Source organism: Synchiropus splendidus, chromosome 5, assembly GCF_027744825.2.
Source record: "Synchiropus splendidus isolate RoL2022-P1 chromosome 5, RoL_Sspl_1.0, whole genome shotgun sequence".
Classification (NCBI taxonomy): Eukaryota; Metazoa; Chordata; class Actinopteri; order Syngnathiformes; family Callionymidae; genus Synchiropus; species Synchiropus splendidus.
In genome coordinates, this window is record NC_071338.1 from 32166848 (window position 1) to 32191010 (window position 24163).

Consider the following 24163-nt stretch of genomic DNA (forward strand, 5'->3'; position numbering starts at 1 on the left):
CTATAAAAACTCAGCTCCGAATCCACTAACCTCTCGAATCTTCTCTATGGCGGAGGTGAAGATGTAGAGGATGACGATCCACTCTTGGGGAGAAGGCTGAATCTGCATTCTCACCAGCACCACATACGAGTAGATCATCAGGAAACACAGGTAGAAAAGCTGAGGACAAAAATAAACACAAAAATAAAACACAACACGACTGAACACCAGGTGAGCCCCATGATCACCTCCTGAGAGCAATAGTCAATTTCAAATGAGCTCGAAGGGCCAGCAGGTGGCAGTAGAATTCCAGAAGTCACACAACAAAACACAAGAAGTGAAGTAGAGAGGTCAGCATGGGTGCTATCTCTCAAAGCTCCAGATCATAGTCTGGAACTCCAAAGTTGAACCATCGGTTCCATGTCCCACCATCAACATTTCTTAGAAGTTTCACTGACATTTGTTCATCCAATTTGTGAGGGAGACAGGAGGCAGATGATTAAGGTAATAATGCAGTCGGGACGACACCATTGCTGAAATGTATTCTGAAACATGCTCCTCGAGAGAGACACGCTTAAATTGATTTGATCTGTATTTGGTCCTCATCACAAGTCTTCTAGCCAAATTATACAGAATTGAAGGGCATCATGTGCAGATGCTAGACATGGACATCTGGAATGAACAGCCGTCTCGGGCAACAAAACTTCAAGCTGAATTCATCAGTCAGAAAATCATTGTGGTGAATTATCAGGAAATCAAGACCTTATAACTAAGAGGCACCGCAGGTTGCACACAATCATTCAGACAAACCTAATTTAATGTTCAGTGAACTGGTTGAACAGCAAATATCAGGGAACATCAAGTCTAGCAGATGATGACAAACGCCGTGTTCCTTAGATGTCCTCTTCAAACACTCTGCGATCGACAACCATACACATATACATTGTCAATTAACCACTGTTCAGGGTTGCGAGGATAGCTGGAGCCTATCCCAGCAGTCATTGGGCAAGAGGTGGGAATACAGCCAGGACAGGTCGCCAGTCCATCGTAGGGCGCTCACACACACACACACACACACACACCTTTTAGTGTGTCCAATTAACCCAGTGATCATGTCTTTAGGCTGTGGGAGGAAACCGGAGAACACGGAGAAAACCCACACACACACGGGGGAGAACATGCAAACTCCACGCAGAAAGGTGGGCATCGAACCCCCAACCATCTTGCTGCATGGTGAGAGTGCTAACCACTAGGCTGCAGTGTGGCAGCAATCCACAACTATGTCAGAGTTTATTATTAACAACAGTTGGAGAGAAAGTGTTGTCCGGGTCATTGTGTCATCTAGGCTGCAATAAGTAAACCTGTCCAGCGACAAACCAGGGTTTTATACTGCTCAGAGCAAAGTGATTTAACATGTGAATAGAACCAACAGGCCTTACCAACTCATCTGGCTCAGAACTATGCACAGCAGCTACTGCAAACCCGTTTCATTTGGAGCAGAGTCAAAGTGCTAATGCATGTGTGTTGAATGGAAACCAGCCCTGAAGCCCAGAGTTCATGTTAGCTCAGCTTGAAATTGTAAAACCGTCCAGACAAATGTGAGAAAAGGGAATAAACAGTCACAAAAATAAGTCCAGATAAGGTTAACTGTTAAACTATAGTGCTGGAAAATTGGGCATTAAGACAACCATCGGACACGCAGGCCACTTCCGAGTGCCTCCCAGACGCATTCATTTCCAGACGGGAGCAGGTTAAGCAGGTGCAGATAAGCTCAGGAACAGGCTGAGTCAGCCACTGATACGATCATTGAGCAGCCAGCTCCTGAGAAACTGCCGAGGGCCTGAGAACTGAAGGAAGTGGAGCACATGGAGGCTACTTAATGCGCCTCACTCAGATCCCAGCTGATTTGTGTTCTCAAACTAGAGAGACTGTAAAATGACTTAAGTGGGAGAAGACAGGTCGCCGCAGTCATGTAACGTAGGCACGAGCTCGGCAAGGCTGTCTGTGATATTCTTCAGGGAACCTGCAGCAGGGACATGGACCTACCGTGTTGGACCAGAACTTGACAATGGGAGCATGGTAGAAGGCATATATCTTCCTGGTCAGCGGCAGCTTCCTGGAGCGAATGTGTGTCTCTGTGTCAGACTTGGCCTCCCCGAGGTCGTGGGATCGGGTCTCCTTGAACACATCCTGCAGAGACAAAAACACCAAAATTAGACAACAGACCACAGACTGGAGGGGAGTCCGTAAAGAGAGGGAGAGCAGAGGTGAATAAACTCAAAACAGCATGGGGGGGAGAAAAACATGTCCGAATATGAAAGAGGGGGAAAACCACCAGATACTTATTGGGCTGCAGGGCTTTGATGAGCATTCTGAACAAAAATCTGAACGGTAATGTCATGCAGGGTTGTTGAACATTTATGATGACGATGATGATGATGCTTTCCATGCTGATTTAACACAACATCACAACATAAAATGTAGCACACCATAAAAAAACATGTCTGGTCCAGCCAATGGAATGTAGCTTTGAATCAATTCTTCCAAAATGGTTAACTCTGTCTCACCTAACTCTTTGAATCAAATCTACTGTCTCTGAACCCAACAACATGGCGGGTCTCACAAGTGTACTGCAGAGCTTCTCATTCTCCTGAGCTGCCTCTCTTCAGTCACAAATCACCCCTGACAGATGTCTCCACCTGCACCACCCTGCCTGCACTCTCCTCTTCACCTCTAATATTAAACTTTGTCCAGCACTCTGTGTAACTCCTCCCAAGCACTGGACTGTCACACTCATGTATTCTGTCTTGCTTATACTGATCCATCGTACCTCTTGTCTCCAGCCATCAACAGCTTAGTTACAAAAAATATTTCATATATTCTTCACGACTGGAACTGACCGACCAGACTCACAACAGTCCACTTCTAGCTCGATCAGGCGACTTTCTCCTGCCTACCAACTACTATGTACAATTACACCTATTTGAGGCATAACTACAGTTCTTTATGAGTGCAACACCTTGCTTAGATACACTGGAAAAGTAGTTAAGGATGACAGAATTTCATTTCGGTAAGTCTTGCTAGTAAGCTAGCTTTTTATGTCACGTTGACTTGACAAATTTTACAACGTAGGGATCATTATTCCAATTTTATAAGTAGAGTAAAATAGCTCAACTATTTCGATGAACACATGCATGAGAACTTCAGTAAGCTTCCAACAACTTCTCACCATCGGGATGTCTTCAGCAACGTTCGGGAAGTTGTTCTCGCTGTCCTCCATGGTAATCTGGTGGTCGTCCTGGCTCTGAGGGATGTGAGCCATCTCTGCCTTGGATTTGTACTCCAAGAGCAAAATGGCCGGCGGCACCAACATACTCAGAATCACCTGGAGGGAGACGCATAGTCACTCACAGAGATGGATGCCGTTTCACTCCAAACACATTATGGTTAATGATATTTCTCAATATGAGACTCATTTGAGGACACGGGGATGTGCCCAAACCTGAAGCCTTTATTTGGGAGAGGGAGACACATTCTGCTGGTGTTGTGCCGAGTGCCTGCATCATTGCTGCCATCTTAACTTCATTCTCAACATCAACACCAATGGACTGACAGCTGGCACAGGACTGGAATAATGTGTGGAATCATTTATGAAACGTCTGTGGAATAAACCTTAAACTGGACTGTTTGGAGCTGGTATCTGTGCAGGGACTCTTAAGAGCGGCACAACGTGGCGTGTTGCTTGTGGACTCCTGTCGGTGATGAAATGCTTTCTCTTTAATGTTACCTGGAGTCTTTGCGTCAACTTTCTTATGTAGAGCGGTTTGTTTCCAAAGGGAGGTGTTTTGATTTTTTTCCCCAGGAGAGTAAAAATAAAAAAAGAAACAAAATATAGAGAGGGAACATGAACCTTGTACCAGGAGTTCTTGCGCATGTTCAGCCGTCCCATCCACATGTCTGACAGCAACATCTGGGTGCAGGTGTGGGCCACAAAGGGCCGCAGGTGTGATGACACAGCCAGCTTCAGACACGTCATGTTGCTCCAGTTTTTCAGCTCGTAGGTCAGCAGCTTCATCGACATGGTCTCGTCCTGCCTGAACGACTGCTCCAGAAGGTCCACTGCCAGAGTCCCGAACTCACTAGGAAACACGAGCACAGCTTGTAATGGCATCCTGCCGAATAGTTCAATATTTTCGTCAAGACAAAACCTACTTTGAGTACTCCTTGAGCTCCTCTGAAGTGTCGTCCACCACATCACTTTTCTTTGCCTCGTAGCCCATGGACCGACAGAGCTTACAGGCAACCAGAGCCTTGGCCATGTTTTCCTCCCCGTGTTGCCAGAAGAACAGAGACATTTTCTGCCTCTTCATGAGAACTGCCCAAACCAGCAGCTCATTAAAGGGGTAGGGAAACCTCCTTGTCTCTGGGTCGTCTATATCCACGATCTCTTCCTTGCTCCTCTTCTTACTCTGCTCCGTGGTGGTCTCCAGCTATAGAGACCAACCAGAGAGTGCCATGTTAAAAAATAAAGCGCTACTCCAAGACAAGGTGTAGTTTACCTTTGGTTTGTAGGGCTGAGCCGTCTTTATGAAGAGATTGTGTCTCGTCTTCTCCTTCTTGTCTGCCTGCATGCTGAACGACTCGTGATTTCTGGATCTCTGGTGCGAGCCCGTCGTGTGCCGACCAGACCTCTGTTGACAATTTTAAAACAATCCAATGACTATAAAAATGTAGGCTCCAGAATTAGTTTACAACAAAAGTGTCCTTAAAAGGCGAAGGCTGCAGTTTGTGAAATGAATTAAATAGTGACAACTGTCAACCGTTTCAGGCTTCATTTATCAGTTTCTTAAACATATCCAATATATTATGAAGATTGCCGATTGTTCATTGTTGTTGTATGAAGAATTGCCACGTCAAGTTTATCCAGATTGATCAGCCAAACAAATATCCTAAAGTGAAGATTACTGTAGCATATGTGACTCTCAAAGGTCATCAAGTGGGCTGCACAAGATTCTCACATCTCTTCTCAGGAATAAGATAAGATCAAAGGAACTCCAGACCAGTTCAAAACACACATGTGGATGATAGAAGGTGATTCACTCACCCTGCTATTCCGATGGAGATTATTGTAAATGATTCTGAAGCGCTTCCTGGTGTAGTTGCACCTGTAAGTCCCGCCCATCAGGAACTCGATCACCAGACCCACGTCGATCAGAGTGATTTTGTAGTTCGGAGGGAGATGGCTCTGCGATTAAAAGAATGATTAACAACGTGGAAGAAATGCAGCCAGTTGTAGACAAGTGTTTGTGTGGCAGATACCTGTTTGACATCTCTAACCAAGTGCAAGAGGGTCGGATTGTTTGGAGGTTGTTTCTGAAGCGAAACACACAGAGATAAATATTTTATTCCTCCAATCTGACTTTTTTCCTTTTGTTTACCGTGTTGTAGAGCTCTTCCAGCCTGTTGATTGTCAGGAAGCGGTGCATGCTGACACCGTTTTCGATGAGCAACTTCACAAAGTCTACCCTGTCCATCACCAGGGCGTCGAGCATGGCTTGTTCCAAAGAGCTCACCTATATTCGCATTTGAGTCACAAAGCGAGAACAGAAAGAAAAATACACTGTCAAAACCACTGACTCTGCCAATATAAGAATGTAAATAAACAGCAGAAGCCCCCATTCAGTGAGCAGGGAAGCACCGGGTTTTAAAATAAACAGAACCACAGAGTGCACAGTAATAAAGTTCATGTTACAGTCAGGACAAGATGCTCATGGCGGGGTGCCCAGTTAGTCCCAAGGCTCCTTCCGCTGCCTAGTGTGGTCGGTGGGAAGTCATCAGTGACTTCAAATGTTTACAGTCAACACAGCACACACAGACCGGTGAAAGCCCCAGTCCTGTCTTATCATATCAGCCAGGTTATGGCGTCGATGCACATGTAGGTTTTAGAATGCCCGAAACAAATGGTCAGAAACAGATTCAATATTTGAACGTAGAGTGTTAGAAGTCGTACCAGGAGTTGCTGGCCGTAAACAAAGACGTGATTCTTGGCGATGTCCACTCTGTCCCAGGCCAGAGTCAGAACCAGCTGATCAAAGGCAGATGCATTTGTGCCTGGAAGAAGACAAAGTCACGTGTGTGAACAAATAATTTCTAATGATGATGAGGAGGAGGAGGAGCAGGAGGAGGAGAAAATTGGAACGTCAGGCCCAGTCACAGCATGACAACACAACATGGCAAATACACTGCAATACAATGAAGTTAAGGGCAAAGAAAGAGCACATAGAGGCACGTTGGTATACATCTGAGTAAGTTTGACTCGTATGTTCTGCATACGAGACAGACGTTATAGGTAAGCTACTGTATACGAGTCATGAAATCTTTGACACACACTCACATGTTGCTCAAAGGAAGCCATCACTACTGCGGTCTTCAGACATTCTCTGGTCTAAGCAATTCGGCTGTGACTACCGTATTTTCTGGACTATAGAGCGTACCTGAATATTAGCCGCACCCATGAAATCTAAGAAGGAAAATAGACCTTTTTCATCCAAGAAGGAAAACAGATCTTTCATACATAAGCCACGGGTGCACTGTTGCTGTCTGTGCCACAGAAAATGCATGAGGATCACTTCTAGCGATGTGATCGTTGATGTGACGAGGCTCAATAGTTTTGCCAGCATGATGCTCTTTAGACTAGGGATGCTCTGAGAGACAGGGAGAGCACTCAGCTGCAGCAGCTGTCTTCATCCTCTTTCATGAATGTTCCCACTCTGGATGTTTGCAAAAGTTTCAGATTCAGGTGGTGGACCACGAACGGACACACACAAAACAGCAGCGGATTCGGTCACGGTTGATTCCGTCTTAAAACGACACCTGAGAAAGGCTGCTCATCTGGCTCGGCGAAATGAATGCTTGTTTCTTGGGAAATATGCTTCGTGTTCCAAATGTCACGCCCAGACGATAATAAAAGCGAGAGCCTTCCTGTCCAACTGATGATGAGGAACTGTTTCATGACACCAAGACGAGCAAATAATTGGTCAGACAGAAGCAACTTATTCACAGTGGCCATTGTTTTCGTTTAAACTTAGAAGGGGCACCAAACCAATATAGACGAAAATGATCTGCCACAGTTGAGACTGTGATTGTGCGAAGCTGAATAACGACAATAATCTGTGCAGCTCTTCATAAAAAACTACCTGAATCGACAAACAAAAACATCGTTGCTTTTCAAAAAACAGTCTTGGGAAAGAACAAGAGAAACGACTGGCAGCCTAAGAAGTGGAAGGCCAAGTTTGAGGCAGGAAACATAATCAGCTCAGCAGCAGAGCAAGAAGGGCACAGAGAGAGAAGCTGTTCTCACAACATATCAATATCAGAATGAAAACAACTCCAGTCTTGAAATCGTATATTCAGCCAATAACATCAGGCTGTTTTCCCAGAATAACCCAACACTTAATAAATCCAGTGATTTGCTCGAAGTTTAGCTCATAAAAAGGCAAACGTGAAAGTGATGAAATCCACCCACCTTGGAGTAAAGCCTTGAGAATGGCGACATCGATGTCCTGGTGGTCGTCGGAGCTGATGTGAAACACGGTAATCTGTTTTAGAGAGACGTGCCCGGTTAAATCTTCCACGTGGACATGTACGACACAGAAATATTCCACCATAGACAAATACTTTCCAACAATAATTTACCCATACCAGACAAAACAAGAAAGACTGAGGAGCTTAAGCACAGAACAAAATGTTTAACATTTTTAGTGGGTCGTGGAACGAAGCTGAACAACAGAGAGATCATCTGTCCACCCAGCTCACGATTGTGTCTCTCATGTTTTAAGAGTGAAGATGAATAAAAAAAAGTGTGAAAGTGCAAAAACGTCCAAAAACAAGTATTTTTGGATTTATTTTTTAAAATAACACATATGCCTCTACACAAAACATTCCATTTGCTCATTCGTTTTTTTCCAACAGATTTAATTTGGTAACTAGAATTGACCCTTGTTCATGTAACCGATACAAGGATCATGAGATCGATCCAGCACCGCACTAGAGACATGGTTCACTTTTGGCAGACAAATTTTGATTTTTTTAAACTCATTTAAGATGCCTTACATGTCTTGATGATTGATATTATTGATCAGTTGAAACTAAACAAGTTAGGCCATTGGCCATTTTTGTAGCCCTTTGACACGCTTTCATAACAGTGAGTATCTGAAGTGAGGCCGCCCTTTGTTTAACATTACCCAGACACACCTTCAGAAATTCAAACATTTTCAATTTTGCTTCCCTACAAAGCTTTTCTGTTGAATGTGAGATTTGATGACTGAAGGAGAAGGAACACACAATAGGGCCCTTTTGAGTTACAATGAAATACAATCATCAATCATTTTAAAACTCACCACTATGATCCGCAAATAAGACGATCCCCATCTTAAAATAAGCAACCAAACTTTGCTATGATAACATCGTCATCACTGGCTTTACCTTGGGCCTGGTCCAATACGGTTTAATAGTTGGAAAACTACACCAGAAATCAGTCTCCTGAACAATATATTTTTTTCTACTAGCATTCAATTTTTTAACAGACTTGGGTTTGAGTTTTTGCAGTGTATACTTTGAACGAATCAATCCATTATGTTTGCCATGTTTTCATGGTATCCCAGAGACCTTGAAGTTTTTATCTCACCAGTTCTTTGCTCTTCATGCACTCCATGAGCGTCTGGAAAAGGTGGATGGCTTCACTCTGGCTGAAGTTGAAGGTTTTCTTAATGGTTGCAATGATGTCAGCTTCCACTCCATCTGGAAGGCGACTGCAGAGAGACAGCACTGTTCAGCTAATATGCAGAGACGTTTCAATACTTGCATTATATTGTCTGATTACACTCAATTCAAACACTGACCAGTCGGAACAAAATAGACAGTTATCTAGCAATTTTCGTTCTGCTGTGGAGATAAGTTAAGTAATGGCAGAAGTCAGTGTCCAATAAAGTGGGTCAGATAGTGGAGAATCAGTAACAAAAAGACAACACTGCTAGTTCACTGAACTTGCCAAACAGCAGTATTTAATGTAGATTTAAAACTTGGACTGAAATAGCAATGATATTACAATATTATAGAATCAAAATTTCATGTTTTTTCATGTCTCCCGTTTCAGACTTTTTGAATACAAAGACTACCAAGTCAATGAGAAATGAGAGTTACAGATCAGCAACACACAGACACAGCTGTGTTGATGTCATTGCTCCTACCCTCCTTCCTCCGTCTGCTTGTGGATGTAGGCCAAAATGTCTGCAGCTCGGCCCGTCCCCTCGCACACAACCACTGGGACAGGTGGGCTCTCCTGAAGATAATCAAGGACGGTCAAAATCACATTTGGACCGCCCTCAAAGATCAGAGCCACCACAGGGACCCCCTGGCCGATGCCTGAAAAGACGCAGGGGGGAAAAAGGGTCAGACGAAATGTGAGGTCTTATTGTACACGAGCAGTTGAGCCAGCCGACAAATACAGTTTCGTCCAGATGACAGTTTGAAAAAGGTTCTGGCGATAACAGGCCCCTGGCCGTTATCACAACGTGCCCCACTCTGCAAACAACAGTGATGAGATCTGTAATGACCGGGGCTATACTCCGTGCTGTTTTGGGAGAAACAGAGCTCATCAAGAACTTGAGTAAATAAAAAGTAAATAGCACTTTAACATCCACCCTGGTCCACATTTTGAGTCGCTGACTTTTAAGGACATAAAAAACCATATCAGGGAAGTCTTCTGGATTGTCTTTATGCTAAAGGTCAGTACGGCTCTAAGGTTTCCTTACGTGCGTGTATTCTTTGGAGGTTGATGTGTTTCTCAAGGTCGCGCCGCAGCTGGACCTCTGCGCCGTACCTCCCAACCGTGCCGTCGTCCACCAGCAGGAAATGTGAATGGAGATTGTTGAGAACGTTTAGCTTGCTGAGCGGGTTCAGAAGTGTTTGATAAGGAGCAATTATCTGCCGTGAGGAGAGACAGAAGAGAAAAGGAGAATTAGCATCTCTTTTACATACAAAAAGAGTCTGTGGCAGACGAGTCCTTACGTCTCTGCCGATGAGATCGTTCCTGTTTTCAATGACTCCCCAAGGTGCAATCCCAATAGTGCAAATTTTCTTGGATGATCGTGAACAGTGCTCTTTGAGCGCATCACCAACATGTTTTGCCACACCTGCGGGGAAAACAAATGAATGTGTTCAGCTCCCACACAGCCCGGTCCTCGACACACTGGGACTCCACCATCTTTATCAACACCAGCGGCTCATCAATTGGATCGCTCACCTCAGGTATTAGCCACATGTTGCCCAAGTTTCTCACCTTTATTTCTTAGAATGCTGCAAAAAGACGTGTGGCGCACCAGACCACTCACTTTCACATGAGTAACGTCATGACTGATCAGCACTTTATTTTGCACGTTGATAGGAAGAGATGAGCCTTTTGACCAAACCAGGATTTTGGATGCATAGAGACCCAGCCTGCCAGGTGGTGATGGCAACAAAGACCAGGACGAGGATAATCCATGAAATGAGCTCAATATCAATCACGTGTTAAACAGGAGTCTGTTCCCCTGCTATCATAAGTACGGTGGTAGCATCAGCTGAAGAGGGGGCAGCTCAACTGGTGACTAATGGGCATTAAAAGTAATCACTGGTCTGGGTAATTGACCCTGTGAGTAATGACTTAAACACTATGATCAGACCACCATCTTAACTTTGTGCTGTGGCTGCAGACACGCCTCGGCCACGACTGACTGCCAAGTGACCCGCTTATTAAAGATGTTGCTTCATCAGCACATGGCTCAGGAGGTAGTTGTGGAGTCGCTGCTCAAACATGTCAGTCTTGAACTTAGAAACACCATTAGGCAGACGTCCGAGAAACGCAGACATGCTAGAGGTTTGGAGTCAAACATCCTCCATAAATAACAGCTGAATGAACAAGTCAGAACTTACTTGGCTCTAAAGGTTTTATAAAGACAGGCACATGCATTATGTCGTTCATGATCTCACTGAGCACTCAATGTTTCTCATTACAACAGGGCCAGGCCTCAAATGTGATCATGTCATACCTGTGTTAACCCCTCCTGTGAGAATCCAAGCGCCCGTGGTGACGGCAGCTTTGATGAGGCCCTTTCCCACCACCTGCTTGATACGTGGGTGCATTTCAAAGTTCTGGACACCGCCGTGGACAGAGATGAGGATCTTTGGAAGCTCCATATGCCACTCCTTCAGCATCAGCCGCAGGATGCTCTCGGGTCGCGAGTCATGAGACAAACGCACATACTGAAAATGACATCAGGGTGAAGAAAGAAATCATTAACAACCAAAACACCAAAGGCAAATATCTGCAGAATCAAGATCTCATCAGTTGAACAATAATGTTTGTTCTGACATTTTGATCAAATTCAGTTTTAAAAAAATGTAACCTCCATATGCAACTTTAGATTTTATTCGTTTCATTAGCCACACACTAAGCAGACCAGTCAGCTACATATTGCACGCATCAGCGTATTTTAAAGAGGGAACTAAAGAAGCTCATAAATGTGCGCAGCACTTTCAACCATTTACTGCTCTTTATGCAGACAAAACGTCTGCGCGTCACGCTCCTACCTTGGCTCTGTACGAATGGGAACCTCCCTGGAAGTTGATGACACCATAGGCGTCGGTGGGGCTCCCCTCTGTGTGTTTTTCCACCGACCACTCCTCCAGCTCGGGCAAGGAGAGGTTGGAATTTTCACCCAGCTTCACATCCGAGTACTTTGTGGCCAAGCTGGCCGAGAAGCCAGCGTGCTGGCGAATCAATCGCCCACAGCAGCACCTTCAAAGACAAGCGCCAGAGTGTCATCAGTTCCTCCTCCATCGAACATGAAATATATCCAACATATACATCCGAGTCCAGGAACCCATTAAATACATAGATACCGATGCTTCTGTACGTTCTTTGGCTTTCACACTCTTCATAACAGCGGAAATAAGAGGGTACAAGAGAGAAGTTCTCGGCGTACGCTGGTGTCTAACTAACTAAGGGCCACCCCATCTGGTTCCTCACGACAGTGAAATCATCGGCCAGCAAGCCTTTGTTGCAGGATTGGTGGAGATTTGATTACAGCCAAATGCAGCCGTCCGCCGCTGCACCAAAATCTGAGGCCTGTCGGGCCGCAGCAAGGCCTGCCACTCCCCTGTGTAACTCTAAAATCCTTCAGCAAACACTGAAAGAACTCCAGCGCTGCCGATCAGATAACATTTAAAGTAACACAAAGGGAGAAAGGAGCCCACCGGTTCTGACACATGAAGCTGAATCATCGGTTTCAGCAGAATATCAAAAATAATGAGTGCATTTATTGCGGATGTAAAAAAAATTACGAGTTTGAAAACAATCGTTGAGTATACACGTTGAGCATGGGCTGTTTCTCAATTTCATTTATTCGAAACGATGTTTTTCCAATTCACATTTTAGTCAGAAAGATTTCCACGTCTGGGAAACCAAAATGTGACCGACTGATTTCAAATGCCGGTCGTCGCAATATTGGCGTGAACATCTGTGTCATGGTGTTCATGTTTTGTAAATAATAATCCAGGTTCACCACTGTCCCTCCGCCCCGGCTTATTCAGTCACTCCAAGATGGGAATGTGCATCCTGACAAGGAGAGCCTGGAAGTTAATCGTTTCCTCAGGACGGTCGACATTCCCGGAATTACCCAACACCAGCAAGGGCCAGTGGGGGAATTGGGTTACAGTGAGTGAAGAAGCTTGTTGCAGGCTTATCCTGCACAGTGGCAAATGAAAGAGAAAAGGGAGAAAAGGAAGCACTCACCGGACGAGCTGTCGGCAGATCTGGCATCCTGGAAGGCAACTGGAAGAAAGCCAACATAAATACAGTTAATTATTCAGCACTATTTACTTAAACATTGTAACATATCCAAATATACAACGTTTGCTATGTGAGGGCTGCAAAGATTGTTTTATGGTGGGTCATGAAACTCTGGTCATTTGGGAGAGCAGCCAAGTTTGATCAGGCCTGAAACCTGTTGTTGCCCGTCTCAATTAGATCCCAATCTTCCAACAGTGTCTGTCCGCCAACAACGCACTCGACTGACGGTTAGTGGAGAAGAGACTGCAGCAAATGATTGTTCGAAAAGAAAACACGAGGGGAAACAGTAACTCAGCCCAATGTGCATTAAGGGCAGATGGCTAACACAACGTTAAACAGTCTTATGAATAACTATGGAAGTTGTGTCAACCATTTTTGTTTTTATCTGTAAAAGATGAAATGTAGTTTGATTCTGATAAATACTTCTTAACCATCAATTCATGTTTTATCACGTATTATGTCCATTTACTGAGTTTAAAACAATAAATATGGAGCAGGTAGTCGTTTAACTGGGGTTAAACTCTCCCACAGAGATGCAGGCCAGCACATAATCAGTAAATACACAAGCTATTATTGATATTGTGAGTCAGTTAGAACCTGAAATGGATGTAAAGCATATATTTTTAACTAAAACGCTGAAGCAATCCGCAGCTGCTGCTCCTGAAGGTGATGGCACACCATGAGATAAATTTACTCCGTCTACATCCTTAACCCTGCATTGGGCAAAATAAACCGGAGAAACAGGTTTTATAAAGGCTTTTAAATATTCTGATCGTTTCAGCCCTAACCTTGATGCCCCACACTGGCGTAACGTTTTAACTAAGAGGGCAACATGGCTGCCTCGGTGTGTTGGCCACCAATTCATTTCATGATCGGACGGCATCAGCAAGGAAAACTATCGATCTGGCGTTTGCAGATGTTCTTGTAATACACCAAAGAGCAACACAATTAAAAAGAAAATGAAGAAATATAACTATAAGAGCGAAGCAGAGGAAATTAAGTCAGACACATGAAGCATCTCATTACACAAGGCCTAAAGTCAGACTGCCCAAAATAGCCACTGTTGTTACCATAGCACTCTCTGATCGCTTGATACTTCAGGTGTATTGTGTAGCAAAGCCTCAAAGGACAAAACATAAATGGACGAGGTGTTATCAACCGAGGTTTGGCTGTGACTGAGGTACGAGAAAACAACCTCAGATGCCCATGTTGCATTTTTAGTCAGTGTGTTTTACTATGGCCCATCAATTAATACGATTCATGTTTTCACAGGAATGAGAGAGAATCTATATTGACCACCTTATTATACGGCTTCATTGTTGTAACATGGTGAGATTGAAGAGGAGCAGAGGGAGGAACTGTGTTGCATGTTACTGTCAGTCGCTTCTACTCTTTGAATTCTCTTCTCCAGAGTGATCTAGCTGTTTCTGTGTCAGATACATTTTCCCTCACGCCATTTAGTTTTTCCATTCCTTTGCCAGCGAGTTCCATATTTTCCCTCCCACTACTGCGTGTACACTTGTCTCAGTGTGGTTCCAGCATATGGTTGGTAGAGGTTCCCTCTTCTCTGCTCCTCCTCATCAGGATTTGGGTTAAACGGTCTTTGGAGATGATCCGGTCGCAGCTCATTTCTGGCTCTAAACCTGACCAACAGTGTTCGTCTCTCTGCTGGCCCAATCATCTTGAGTTATCTTGCTTTAGTAAACTACATTGGCCGTAGTACGCTCAGTAATCTGCCTTGTACATTATTCTAACATCCTTCTTCTGTAACAGATCCATTTTCTTTTGAGTGTCAACTTAATTGTTTTAGATCTTCTCCCCTATTGATAAAATTTGTGTCATCAGCAAACAACAGATGACAAACAGATAAAGACAGAGGAAGAGAAAACAAAATGCTTTTGAGGAGATGAGATGACACCGCAAGTCAGCATGAAAAGTTTCAGAGGATATTATTTCAGTTTTGAATGATTGATTCGGTGATTGTGTTTTGGCGAGATACTCCTTACTTCTGGTAACATTAGAGCTACTACCAGGAACTACAAGAGTGGGTACAGCTGTACTGAAGATACACACATCAATCAACACGTCCCAACCGAATTCAGAGGCCATGGTGTTGAAATGCACTTGAAGGAGAATAAGCCGGATCAAAAACAGTACAGCAGGGGGTCTGAAGCAGAAGAAGGCAGCCCCTATTGAACGTTCTAAGCACGCTGACTACCTTTCACCTCAAAACTGTAATTACAGTGACACACAGACATTGAAATTATGTGAAAGCAATGTATTTACCAGCTGGAGAGTAGAGGTTAAAGGGTTTTGTAGACAAATCTAAACCACCACTGACATATACCATGCAATTACATCGTTGCCGTGGTAATGGCCAAGTCTGCCCACTGCAGCACAAACACATACCTGTGGGGGTCCTTTGACACTGGAAGTATGTACACACATTCCCTTTTGGTGAACGTGCTTTCTATCCAGGGTTTCTGGGACTGTGAAGAGAAGAAACGGGGAGCGTCAGTCATCAAGTTGGGAGCTTTTTTAGTTTTTAGGGAACGGATTGCAGGGAGAGAAAATCATTTTTAACTGAGTAGAAACGATAAAAAGGAGAAATATAGGAGCCCCTAATCTCCCTTAATCTCACATTCCAAGAGTCAACACAATGACGGGAATGTCATTACACTCAATTACAACAACTTTACAACCAGTTATGTTCATCAAATACAAAGAGTTATCGCCTGCCTACTTACAACAGCGTGAGTTTATTAATACTTTCCTAGCTCAGATGGGCCTGCAGGCGATTAGCGCACGTAATCCCTTCCCAGCAGAAAGATGGAAATATCATAAAGGTTATTAAAGTTTATTAAATCAAATGGGAAAAACAGTGATTCCTTTAAAAGTTCACTGACCATGATTGACAGATTACCTGAATATTATGTTAAAGGCTTATAAGACAAACACATTAACATTTTATACACTCCATCGAAAAAAAAAAAAAACAAATTTGGCACACATAGGTCGACTTTGATGTCAGCAAGTTCCATGGTCACAAAGTAATTGCTCCAAAACAGTGAACCTACGATCACTATATATTAATCGAAAATTCAAATTTTGCACCACACAGACAAACAATTAACATAATAATTGTGCAACACAATATGTATTCCATTCCTCAGCCCTACTGGTGGCAGAAAATGACTTGTACAAGAAAGAAGAGATTAAAGGACCGACAGCCACAGTTGGAAAGAGTTGAGTGAAGCCTACAACAAACACATCATCATCAGACGGTCAGTGATATTGACCACTGCGAGTACCTGGACGTCCTCCTCTTCATCTCTGTGTTTAAGGGCTTTGTAAAGAAACATAGCAGCGCTCCGTCATGCATCTCCTGGACAAACCGCAGTCACCACAGCTGACCTTCACCACTGGATCATCACGAACAAATCGTTTTGCCTCTCCCGGTCACCGTCGCTCTTAAGCACCACACGCAATGACCACATTGGTCTCAAAGTCAACGCCGTTACCGAGCACGTCCGGTCCAAGTTAAAAGTTAAGTGATCACAGAGAGAGGCAGCAGCTAGCAGCCTCCATCAGGTGTTAATCTGTAAGAAGAAGCCACCGCGAGGGCAGATGAATGTGTCTGAGACAAACTAGATATTATACTTGGGCTCTGGAGAAAGAGACACGGGAGGCGGGGGAATGGGGGAGGATTAGTGGACAGGCAAAGGCCTCAGTGATATATACCTGTGTGTCAACCAGGGAAGCACCACCAATCGTGATTCACGCCACACACACAAAGCCTCTTCCAACACATTTGTTCTCCGCTGTCTCTCCAAATTCATTTCCGAATGACAGCAGTAGCACCGCAAGACTGCACTGATGTCAAGTGTGGAAAAAAAAGGACTATTTGTAGTGAAGTTTTCAAGCAGAGTCTTTTTAAAATTCAAAGTACTCATTCAGCGTGCTAGCTCCTGATTTATATTCAGCTAAGTTGAACAAGCAAAGAACTCGAAAAGCAGACCTCTGCCGCTTACATATTGGTTGGTCATTTTTTTACACAACATTGGTGCCTTCATACATTCTACCCCTAAAATGTGAGGCTTTTTTAATGGAGTATTGGGAAGAACCTCACAATACACATTGCGATATCACAATATTGTGACATATGGCAATACTTTTACCTTTTCTTTAAATACAGTGTTACATATATATATAGCCTTACCTTGAAAACATTCGTTTTACTTTTGACGGCATCCATTTTCCTCAAGTTACTGAAGATCACCTGACTGTACTTCACTGATTAAAACCTTCTTGATCGTCAGTCATCTCTCTCACTGTCTTCAACGTGTTGTGAGAGCAGCGTGGATCAATCAAGACACACAGTTCTGAGGTGAGAACGACTCGTAATGTTAAGAAGTGACAGAGAAATAAGGAGGTCTAGATGGTGGTAAATAGGTTGTCACGCGGCTCATGACGACTTCCTTTAGACGTGCTTGATCCTGGGTCACAAAGCAGCCATTTTGCGCAGAGCGCCGCCAGCTGAGCAGGAAAAAAGGGGCATGGTCTGAGGCGCAGAGGTGCAAGGCTGCACAGCAGGGGGCGAATCGGACTCAGGCCACCTGAAACAGAACATGCAGTGTGAAAAGCCCCTCAGAAAGGTTTTTCACACTGCAGGTTCTGTTTCCGGTGGCCGGAGTCCGATTGGCCCCCTGTTGTGCACCCCTGCACCTCAGGTGATGTCCTTTTGTTTCCTTCCAAGCTGGCGGCGCTCTGTGCAAAATAGATGGTTTGTGACCCAGGACGAAGCGTGTCTCAAGGCAGTCGTCATCAACTGGGCAACGCGAGTCCAAACATCGGCTTTGACCACATTGTTTCTCTGTCACTCTGAGTGATTGTCAAATCAGATATTAACTTATGATGGACTTCGACCGCGGCTATAACAGAAATCAAACGTTTATCAGCCTAATAAAGGCGACAACACCTAAGTTATCAAACACCTGCAAACATTGCGAGACCGCTGCGCAGCCCAACATCAGTCTCCCGCAGCTGCGGCTACACACCTCAGCGTTTGCGAAGTTGTTTTTAAACAATGTTGCCAGCCCAGACATCCATCATGTGTGTGGAGTCGCACTGTACACGTAGTTTCCAGCATCTAGCACCAAGTCACCGGAAGAGAGAAGCCCCCCCGAGGTGCATCTCTCCAGGTCTCAAGACACAGTCCGCAGTGTGAAAAGACCCTGAGATGTGAGGTAAACAGCTCTCATAACGTACGTAATTGGACAGTTGTCCACAACAAAGCTAACCAGCCCAAGACTCACGGCTTCCTAACGGCCAATCTGAGCTTCAAATATGGCGCTGATAAACGCGGTACTACGACACAATTTCATCACCGGGCCAGCCCAGAGCGATGACTGATTAAACAGGCTGTAAACTTCTGTTTTTCAGAGCTTATCTTACTTTCACTCAACATTTCTGTAATTTAGCAGAGGTGACATAACAACACGCTTCTCACAAGAATCACTTCAGATAGTTGTTAGATGGAAACGGTCGTAAACGCTGATGTTATCAGCCACTTATTTTGTGTTCAAAGCTTCTGCCAACGATATCACCTCTGCTGACTTACTAGATGATCCATAAAGTGGTAATCTTATCGAGACCAGTCAAAATCACAGTAGAAAAGAGAGACACAGGGTCAAGACAAAGAGAAATTGAACCATTCAATACACTGTAGGTCAAACTAGCACAGGTGGCAGGTCCAGTTGAAGTTTGACCCATGCAGCTCCTTATAGTAAAAAACGAATGGATATTAATGAAGCAGATAAAGCTGCATAACACTTGGCTGACTGTTGCCATGGCACCAGAGAATGTCAGCCGACAAAAGACTTAAACTGGAGAGTCCCTGCCAAAAACACACACACAAACTCAAGTCCCTCACTTCCCTGCTCCCCTCCCGCTTCCTTTCTTTTTGTGTGGGTTTAGAGTTTTATGTAGTTTGTAACTGACACAACTGTCCACCTCATTAACAAATAAGCTTTTGGGAATGTCAGAGTGTGTAATTTGTTGGAACCCGTGTGTACGACTGTGGTCCAATACAACGAGAAGACCATTCCAACTTGCGACACCTGAAAACTCCTCCAACAATGTGACACACCCCGCTGGTCAAGCTGCCATTCTTCAGAACTGGCCTGACGTAGTTCCAGCTCTGATAACATCCCACCACACAATTCTATTCAGCATGGGTCGCAGACCTGGTCAGCAACTTTGATCCTCTACACACCTCTCCACTCACATCCCACCCAGTGTACACACTTTGCTTCGACTTCAAAGTAAGCAAACCTTAACAAATGAATATACTCAAAAGGACCAAATAAAACTTTATTCCAGGAAACTTCTACAATTAAATGCACAAAAATACACAAGTGTGGGTTTGAAATCTCACCACAGTGCCTTCATTAGATCACAGAAATAAAACCCTGGCATTAATGCATTGCAGCACGGAGCTCCAAGTAGGGCGCCGTACACGGTCCGATGAGCCGCGCTTCCTTCACGCCACAACTTTGTCGTCCTCCCTCAGCCAAAGTGCCCTTTCATTTACGTCGCACCGCAATTGTAGCCGGCCACTCAACGCTTTCATTCTCTTCCATCTTCAAGTTCTGATTTGTAATTTCACCACAGATCCAGTCCCAAAACTACGTTCGGCTGCTGACACCTCAAGACTTTGAAGAGCGGTAGGGGAAACGTTGAAGACAGAGGCCTTTATTCTTCTCACAATGGGCAAATATTTAAAGTCCACATATCATATAGGACCACTTTTTTGTGGTGGAACTCTCATATCTAATGAGTGCACTGAGCCAGCACTAGACAGGAAGTCTAATATTCCTGGAAGGCAGCATGCTGAACTGCAGCCAGTGCAGTCATGAGACCAAAGCGTGACGCTTCCTCACAACTCTGCTCCTGGGCAGCAGGATTAGCTGACAGATCATTGGCATTTTAGGTCGACATCCCAGCAGCTGGATCACGTCACAGACACAGCATGTGACAGCACACGCGCCAACATCTGGCTCCCATGGTTTTGTGAACTGAAGAAAACGTCACATGGACTATGGTCATAACTTGTGTGCGGATCTAAGGGCCCCTCTATGCTTGGTTTTTGACCCCCTATGCTGGGATTTTGTCCCCCTACACTAGGATTTCACTGGCTACACTGGGATTTTCCAATGACACATTACCACATGTACCCCCTTCCTTTGGACGTTATTTGGAACACAGACATGAGCCAATACATGTCTCAAATAATAACAAGCATGAACTAAAATGTGTGGAAAAAACAACACTTCATTGAGGCCGACTGGTTCGATGGCCCCTCACAACAGTCCTGTCCCACAACACGATAAGGCCTTCTAGGAATTCTAATTGCCCACGCCTGATCCAAAGGACAGGGATTGCAAAACATGTATTCAAGCCACTTGAGCTAGGATTGACCGATCAATCCCTGTGGGCTACTCTCCAGGTCACGCAGGTTCACTCCAAGCTGCTGTGCCCACAGGACAACACACTGATCTAAAGCCAGCTAACCAGGAAGCAGATACACACGGGGATGTCTCCTTTACCGTTGGATCATTACCTTGTTAGAGACAATTGTAAGCAAATAAGAGCAGTCTTTCAGGAGAAGCGTGTGCCAAACTCCTGCCGTCCCAACTTGAGCACACAAAAGGGCAACAGCCATCAACCACCAGGATTTGAATGACTCATCATGCCAGCAACTTTGACATCCAGAAATGCCCTCAACATCTTCGGTACTATGTTGCTAATGTATCAAGCAAGGCCTCAGTAGTAACACTCACACTGGAGTAAGCTGCTTCATGTGACCAGCAGCATGTGCGAGCTCGGTGTGAGATAAGCAACTGACCTGGGGCAGTCAAGGCTGCACCAGTCTGGTTGGGATATAAATTCACCCACACACAACTCTCAACCTGAAGAACAACCCAGAGTCTTGTTCCATTTCATCGCAGAACCTGGGTTTAACAGCCTCATTCTGCTTTATCTCATTTCCAGTCCACTCTTCAGTAAATGTAAAAGCTCAAACCAGACCATTGTTAGGCAAAGGTTTCCGGGTAGACTCAGCGACTGGCTTCTTCAGTGCACCGTGGATTTTTTTTGTCTTGGAGAGCTTTTAAATTCGAACAAACCCAGATATTTGAACAGCAGGCCGCCATTCCAATTCAAAATCATTCATATGCAGATGTGTGTTGGTGACAACAGCAAAGCAATTCCTACAATAGAATGTGCTAATGCAGAAGTGGGTGGAATGTAAACACGTCTTACCTGGTGCGCCTGTTGCAGGAAAACAACCCTAAGTGAATCACAGATGCACTGGAATGTCATCTGCCTCGGCCCAAATCTGCATCACTTGTGTGCCTGCCATGTCACTCAGTGACACAGTGTTTAATAAAAATAAGACTGGCTGCAGCACTGTTTCCAGAGATCCACAAACCTCACCCCCAGCTGGAAGACCAAAGTGACCCGACAAGGTCAAAGGTCAACCGCCCCATTACAGATTCTGCTTACTAACACTGAACCAAAGTTGAAGAGTAATTTTCCGTGAGCCTTATTTACAACTTCAGGATAAGCTGGAAGGACAAACTGTTCACAGGATTTAGACTGCGACGTCAGGCGGGGAATCAAAACATCGACACCACTTCCTTGGAGCTCACCTACCGTGTTCACCTTGATTGAGGAAGTGCTTCATTGACAGCAAATTCAACCTCTTTACAAGGCAACTTTTAATTCTGCTTCGACAAACAGTGAGGATAAAAGACGTTGGGGAATCTAATAATAAGATGATGTGGGTCTGAATGAAAAAACTCCATTTAGGAAAACACAGCCAGACGCTCCTGTTAAAGCCAAGACGCCACCTGTGACACAAGCACAGCTGAGGAGCTTAGGGGGAAAGATTATTGGCGCATTAATGGAGTCCATATTTAAGGCTCTCAATACAGTCATAGCCAGCACTGAATGTCTATCCACCAATTCATTCCATATTTGTGAGGCAACATTATTTAACGGACTGGTGGAGGAAAGCTATGGATACTCTCCACGTTCTCTGACCGGCAGATCGATTTGAACGCTGCACAGTGTGGAGAGGATTCTGAAGAATGAAGGCAGTCAGTGCTACTCCTCAAGTGCCTCTCGATGAGGTTGGGCGTGCAGCAGAAAACACTTGTGCAAGAGCCACTGTGGCCACACAAACAACAGAGGCTAAATAAAAAAACAATGTCAGGGGCCATTTTGTCGCCACAAAGTGGCAAGTTTGGTCAGTAGAGTGCAACGAGCTTTCCAATCTTAGTTCAGCCAGACTGAGCAGAGGTCATTTGTAATGCGCCATATTGAAGTCACAATTACGCATCGAAGCTCAGCTCAGCACGACAGCGTTCTCCCTAAAACATAACCAAACTGGGACAGTTAAGAGCATGACTATACACAAAACACAAATCAGTTCAGGTGACTGAAAGATCTAACCCATACAATAATATTAAAGGAGACATGTAGGGTTGCCCACGGTTTAAGAGCTATCTATATAGCGCTAGCAAGATGAGGGGCCACCTTCACTGATGCTGTGAGAGTGAAAGAGCTATGTTCATCCATTTCTGTGTAACTTAAACCTATGCAATACGTTAGAATTGGGTTTGTGACTTCAACAAACACGTCCAACTGACCATGAAGGAATCATGGGATCGGTGACGTGACGTTCTTTGAGGGGGAGGAACATGTGTTTTCCATTTCTAAACACTGTGGCTCAGTGGATTGATAAGATAGCAGCACGTCTCCCTCTCAGCAGCCGCGACTGCAGCCTTGCTGCCGACGAACTCACAGAGGTCTGTTTGACAGACATGAGGAGCTGCAGGACTGGAATTGTTGATGGGCTTTTTCAGATCCATACTGGATCCAAAGATTGATGTGGGAATCATCTTCCCCGATTCAGTTGCAGGAGTGAAGACTGCGATTTTGCCACATGCAATACAGCAACAAACGTCTCGGCAAAATAACAGTTTTAATAACAGTCGGGTTTGTTTCAGCTGCTTTAAATGTTTCGGTGGTTTGTGATCCATTGAGGCGGGAAGGGAGTTATGGGCAGAGTACAGTGCAAGCTCCATCTTTGTAGTTTTTGAGGAGCGTTTTCAGTGAGGCATCCATTTTTACAAACTTTGCCTTAATCTAACTTTGAAATTACAAACAGTACAGATGTTATTTTGATGTGATGCCACTGTATTAGCGAGTGAGATTGGATTACTGAAGAGGGAAAAACAAGATCTGTCGGTCAATTAAAAAAACACAGCCGGATGAATGAAACTGTAATGACAAACTCAAGATAGCGGCTTGGAAAACCCACTAAAGACGAGACAGTGTCGCCGAGATCCAGCTGCATGTGTGCTAACACTCGCCTGAGTCACATTCTGGCAGGTTCCCCTTCTTCGGGAGATCCCCAGGAAAAAAAGACTTACTCAAAATTCTCACTCATGACAGACACTCAACCGCAAAAACACAGAGCCCGCCTTTTCTCGACCCAAGTCTACGGTCGGATCCACTGTAGTGAGTGGGAGTCGAAATGAGCTCTGGCTCTGACGTGACACACTGGCTGTGAACTAGCGGCAACCGACCAAAGGTGGCTGGTCCTCGGCAGCCCTGACCCAAGTTCCGAGGTGTGTGGCAACGACACGTGTGTCCGGCGCTACAGAGCACCAGAATCCACGCACTTGGCGTGACATTCCCCTAGAAGCCCGTGTCTTTGCACAGGAACCGCAGCTAACCACAGCTAGCTTACTAGCATTTAGCAGCTAGCTATGTAGCCTGCTGCTAATTCCACACAGCTTGGGTGGTCCACACGTCTTCTCTCGCTATATGCGCGTGTCCTTGACTTATGGGGATCAAATACCGAGGGTGTGTCAAGAGAGCACCGGGCTATCGGCCGCGTCTCGGCGGCGGGCGGCAGCGTGCACCGGCTGCTGCCAGCAGAAGCGGACCCCGGTCAGTCACGACAAGTCAGAAAACGCGGCTCGCAGAACGCACCATTCTCGTCACCGTTCAGAGTCAGGCGCCGCGGCGTGGCCTCTATCCATCTACCGGCGGTGCTCTCTGGTAGCCTTGGAAGGAAAGCCCGGGGGTGGACGCTGGCGAGATCCGCTTCGGCTGCAGCTCCCACGGAGGGTTGTTTGCTCATAATTGTGGACTCCCGACTGACGCTGCGCGACGGCCGGCTGAGTCAGCCTGCGCATCACGTGACCCGGGGTGGGCGGAGCC

The 24163-nt window shown here is 45.0% G+C and overlaps 1 protein-coding gene across 4 annotated transcripts in view; it reads right to left on the reverse strand.

The window, feature by feature from the left end:
• Window positions 1-24087, reverse strand: part of trpm7 (transient receptor potential cation channel, subfamily M, member 7) — a 34645-nt gene extending 10558 nt beyond the window's left edge. For 2 of the 4 annotated variants that reach the window (XM_053865103.1, XM_053865105.1), the window contains exons 1-20: window positions 23933-24087; window positions 15278-15357; window positions 12812-12850; window positions 11608-11815; window positions 11067-11280; window positions 10048-10172; window positions 9792-9963; window positions 9228-9402; window positions 8666-8789; window positions 7505-7577; window positions 5990-6090; window positions 5418-5552; window positions 5299-5352; window positions 5084-5224; window positions 4539-4670; window positions 4192-4469; window positions 3890-4118; window positions 3209-3364; window positions 2026-2169; window positions 31-159 (exon numbers count right to left, since the gene is read on the reverse strand). In XM_053865103.1, the coding sequence (XP_053721078.1) occupies window positions 31-159; window positions 2026-2169; window positions 3209-3364; window positions 3890-4118; window positions 4192-4469; window positions 4539-4670; window positions 5084-5224; window positions 5299-5352; window positions 5418-5552; window positions 5990-6090; window positions 7505-7577; window positions 8666-8789; window positions 9228-9402; window positions 9792-9963; window positions 10048-10172; window positions 11067-11280; window positions 11608-11815; window positions 12812-12850; window positions 15278-15357; window positions 23933-23935 (2712 nt within the window). In that variant the 5' untranslated portion in view covers window positions 23936-24087. Of the gene's footprint in view, window positions 1-30; window positions 160-2025; window positions 2170-3208; window positions 3365-3889; window positions 4119-4191; window positions 4470-4538; window positions 4671-5083; window positions 5225-5298; window positions 5353-5417; window positions 5553-5989; window positions 6091-7504; window positions 7578-8665; window positions 8790-9227; window positions 9403-9791; window positions 9964-10047; window positions 10173-11066; window positions 11281-11607; window positions 11816-12811; window positions 12851-15277; window positions 15358-16179; window positions 16923-23932 lie in introns of those variants that run through there. The other 2 variants (XM_053865107.1, XM_053865106.1) reach the window with 2 other exon arrangements.
• Between the last annotated feature and the right edge of the window lie 76 nt (window positions 24088-24163).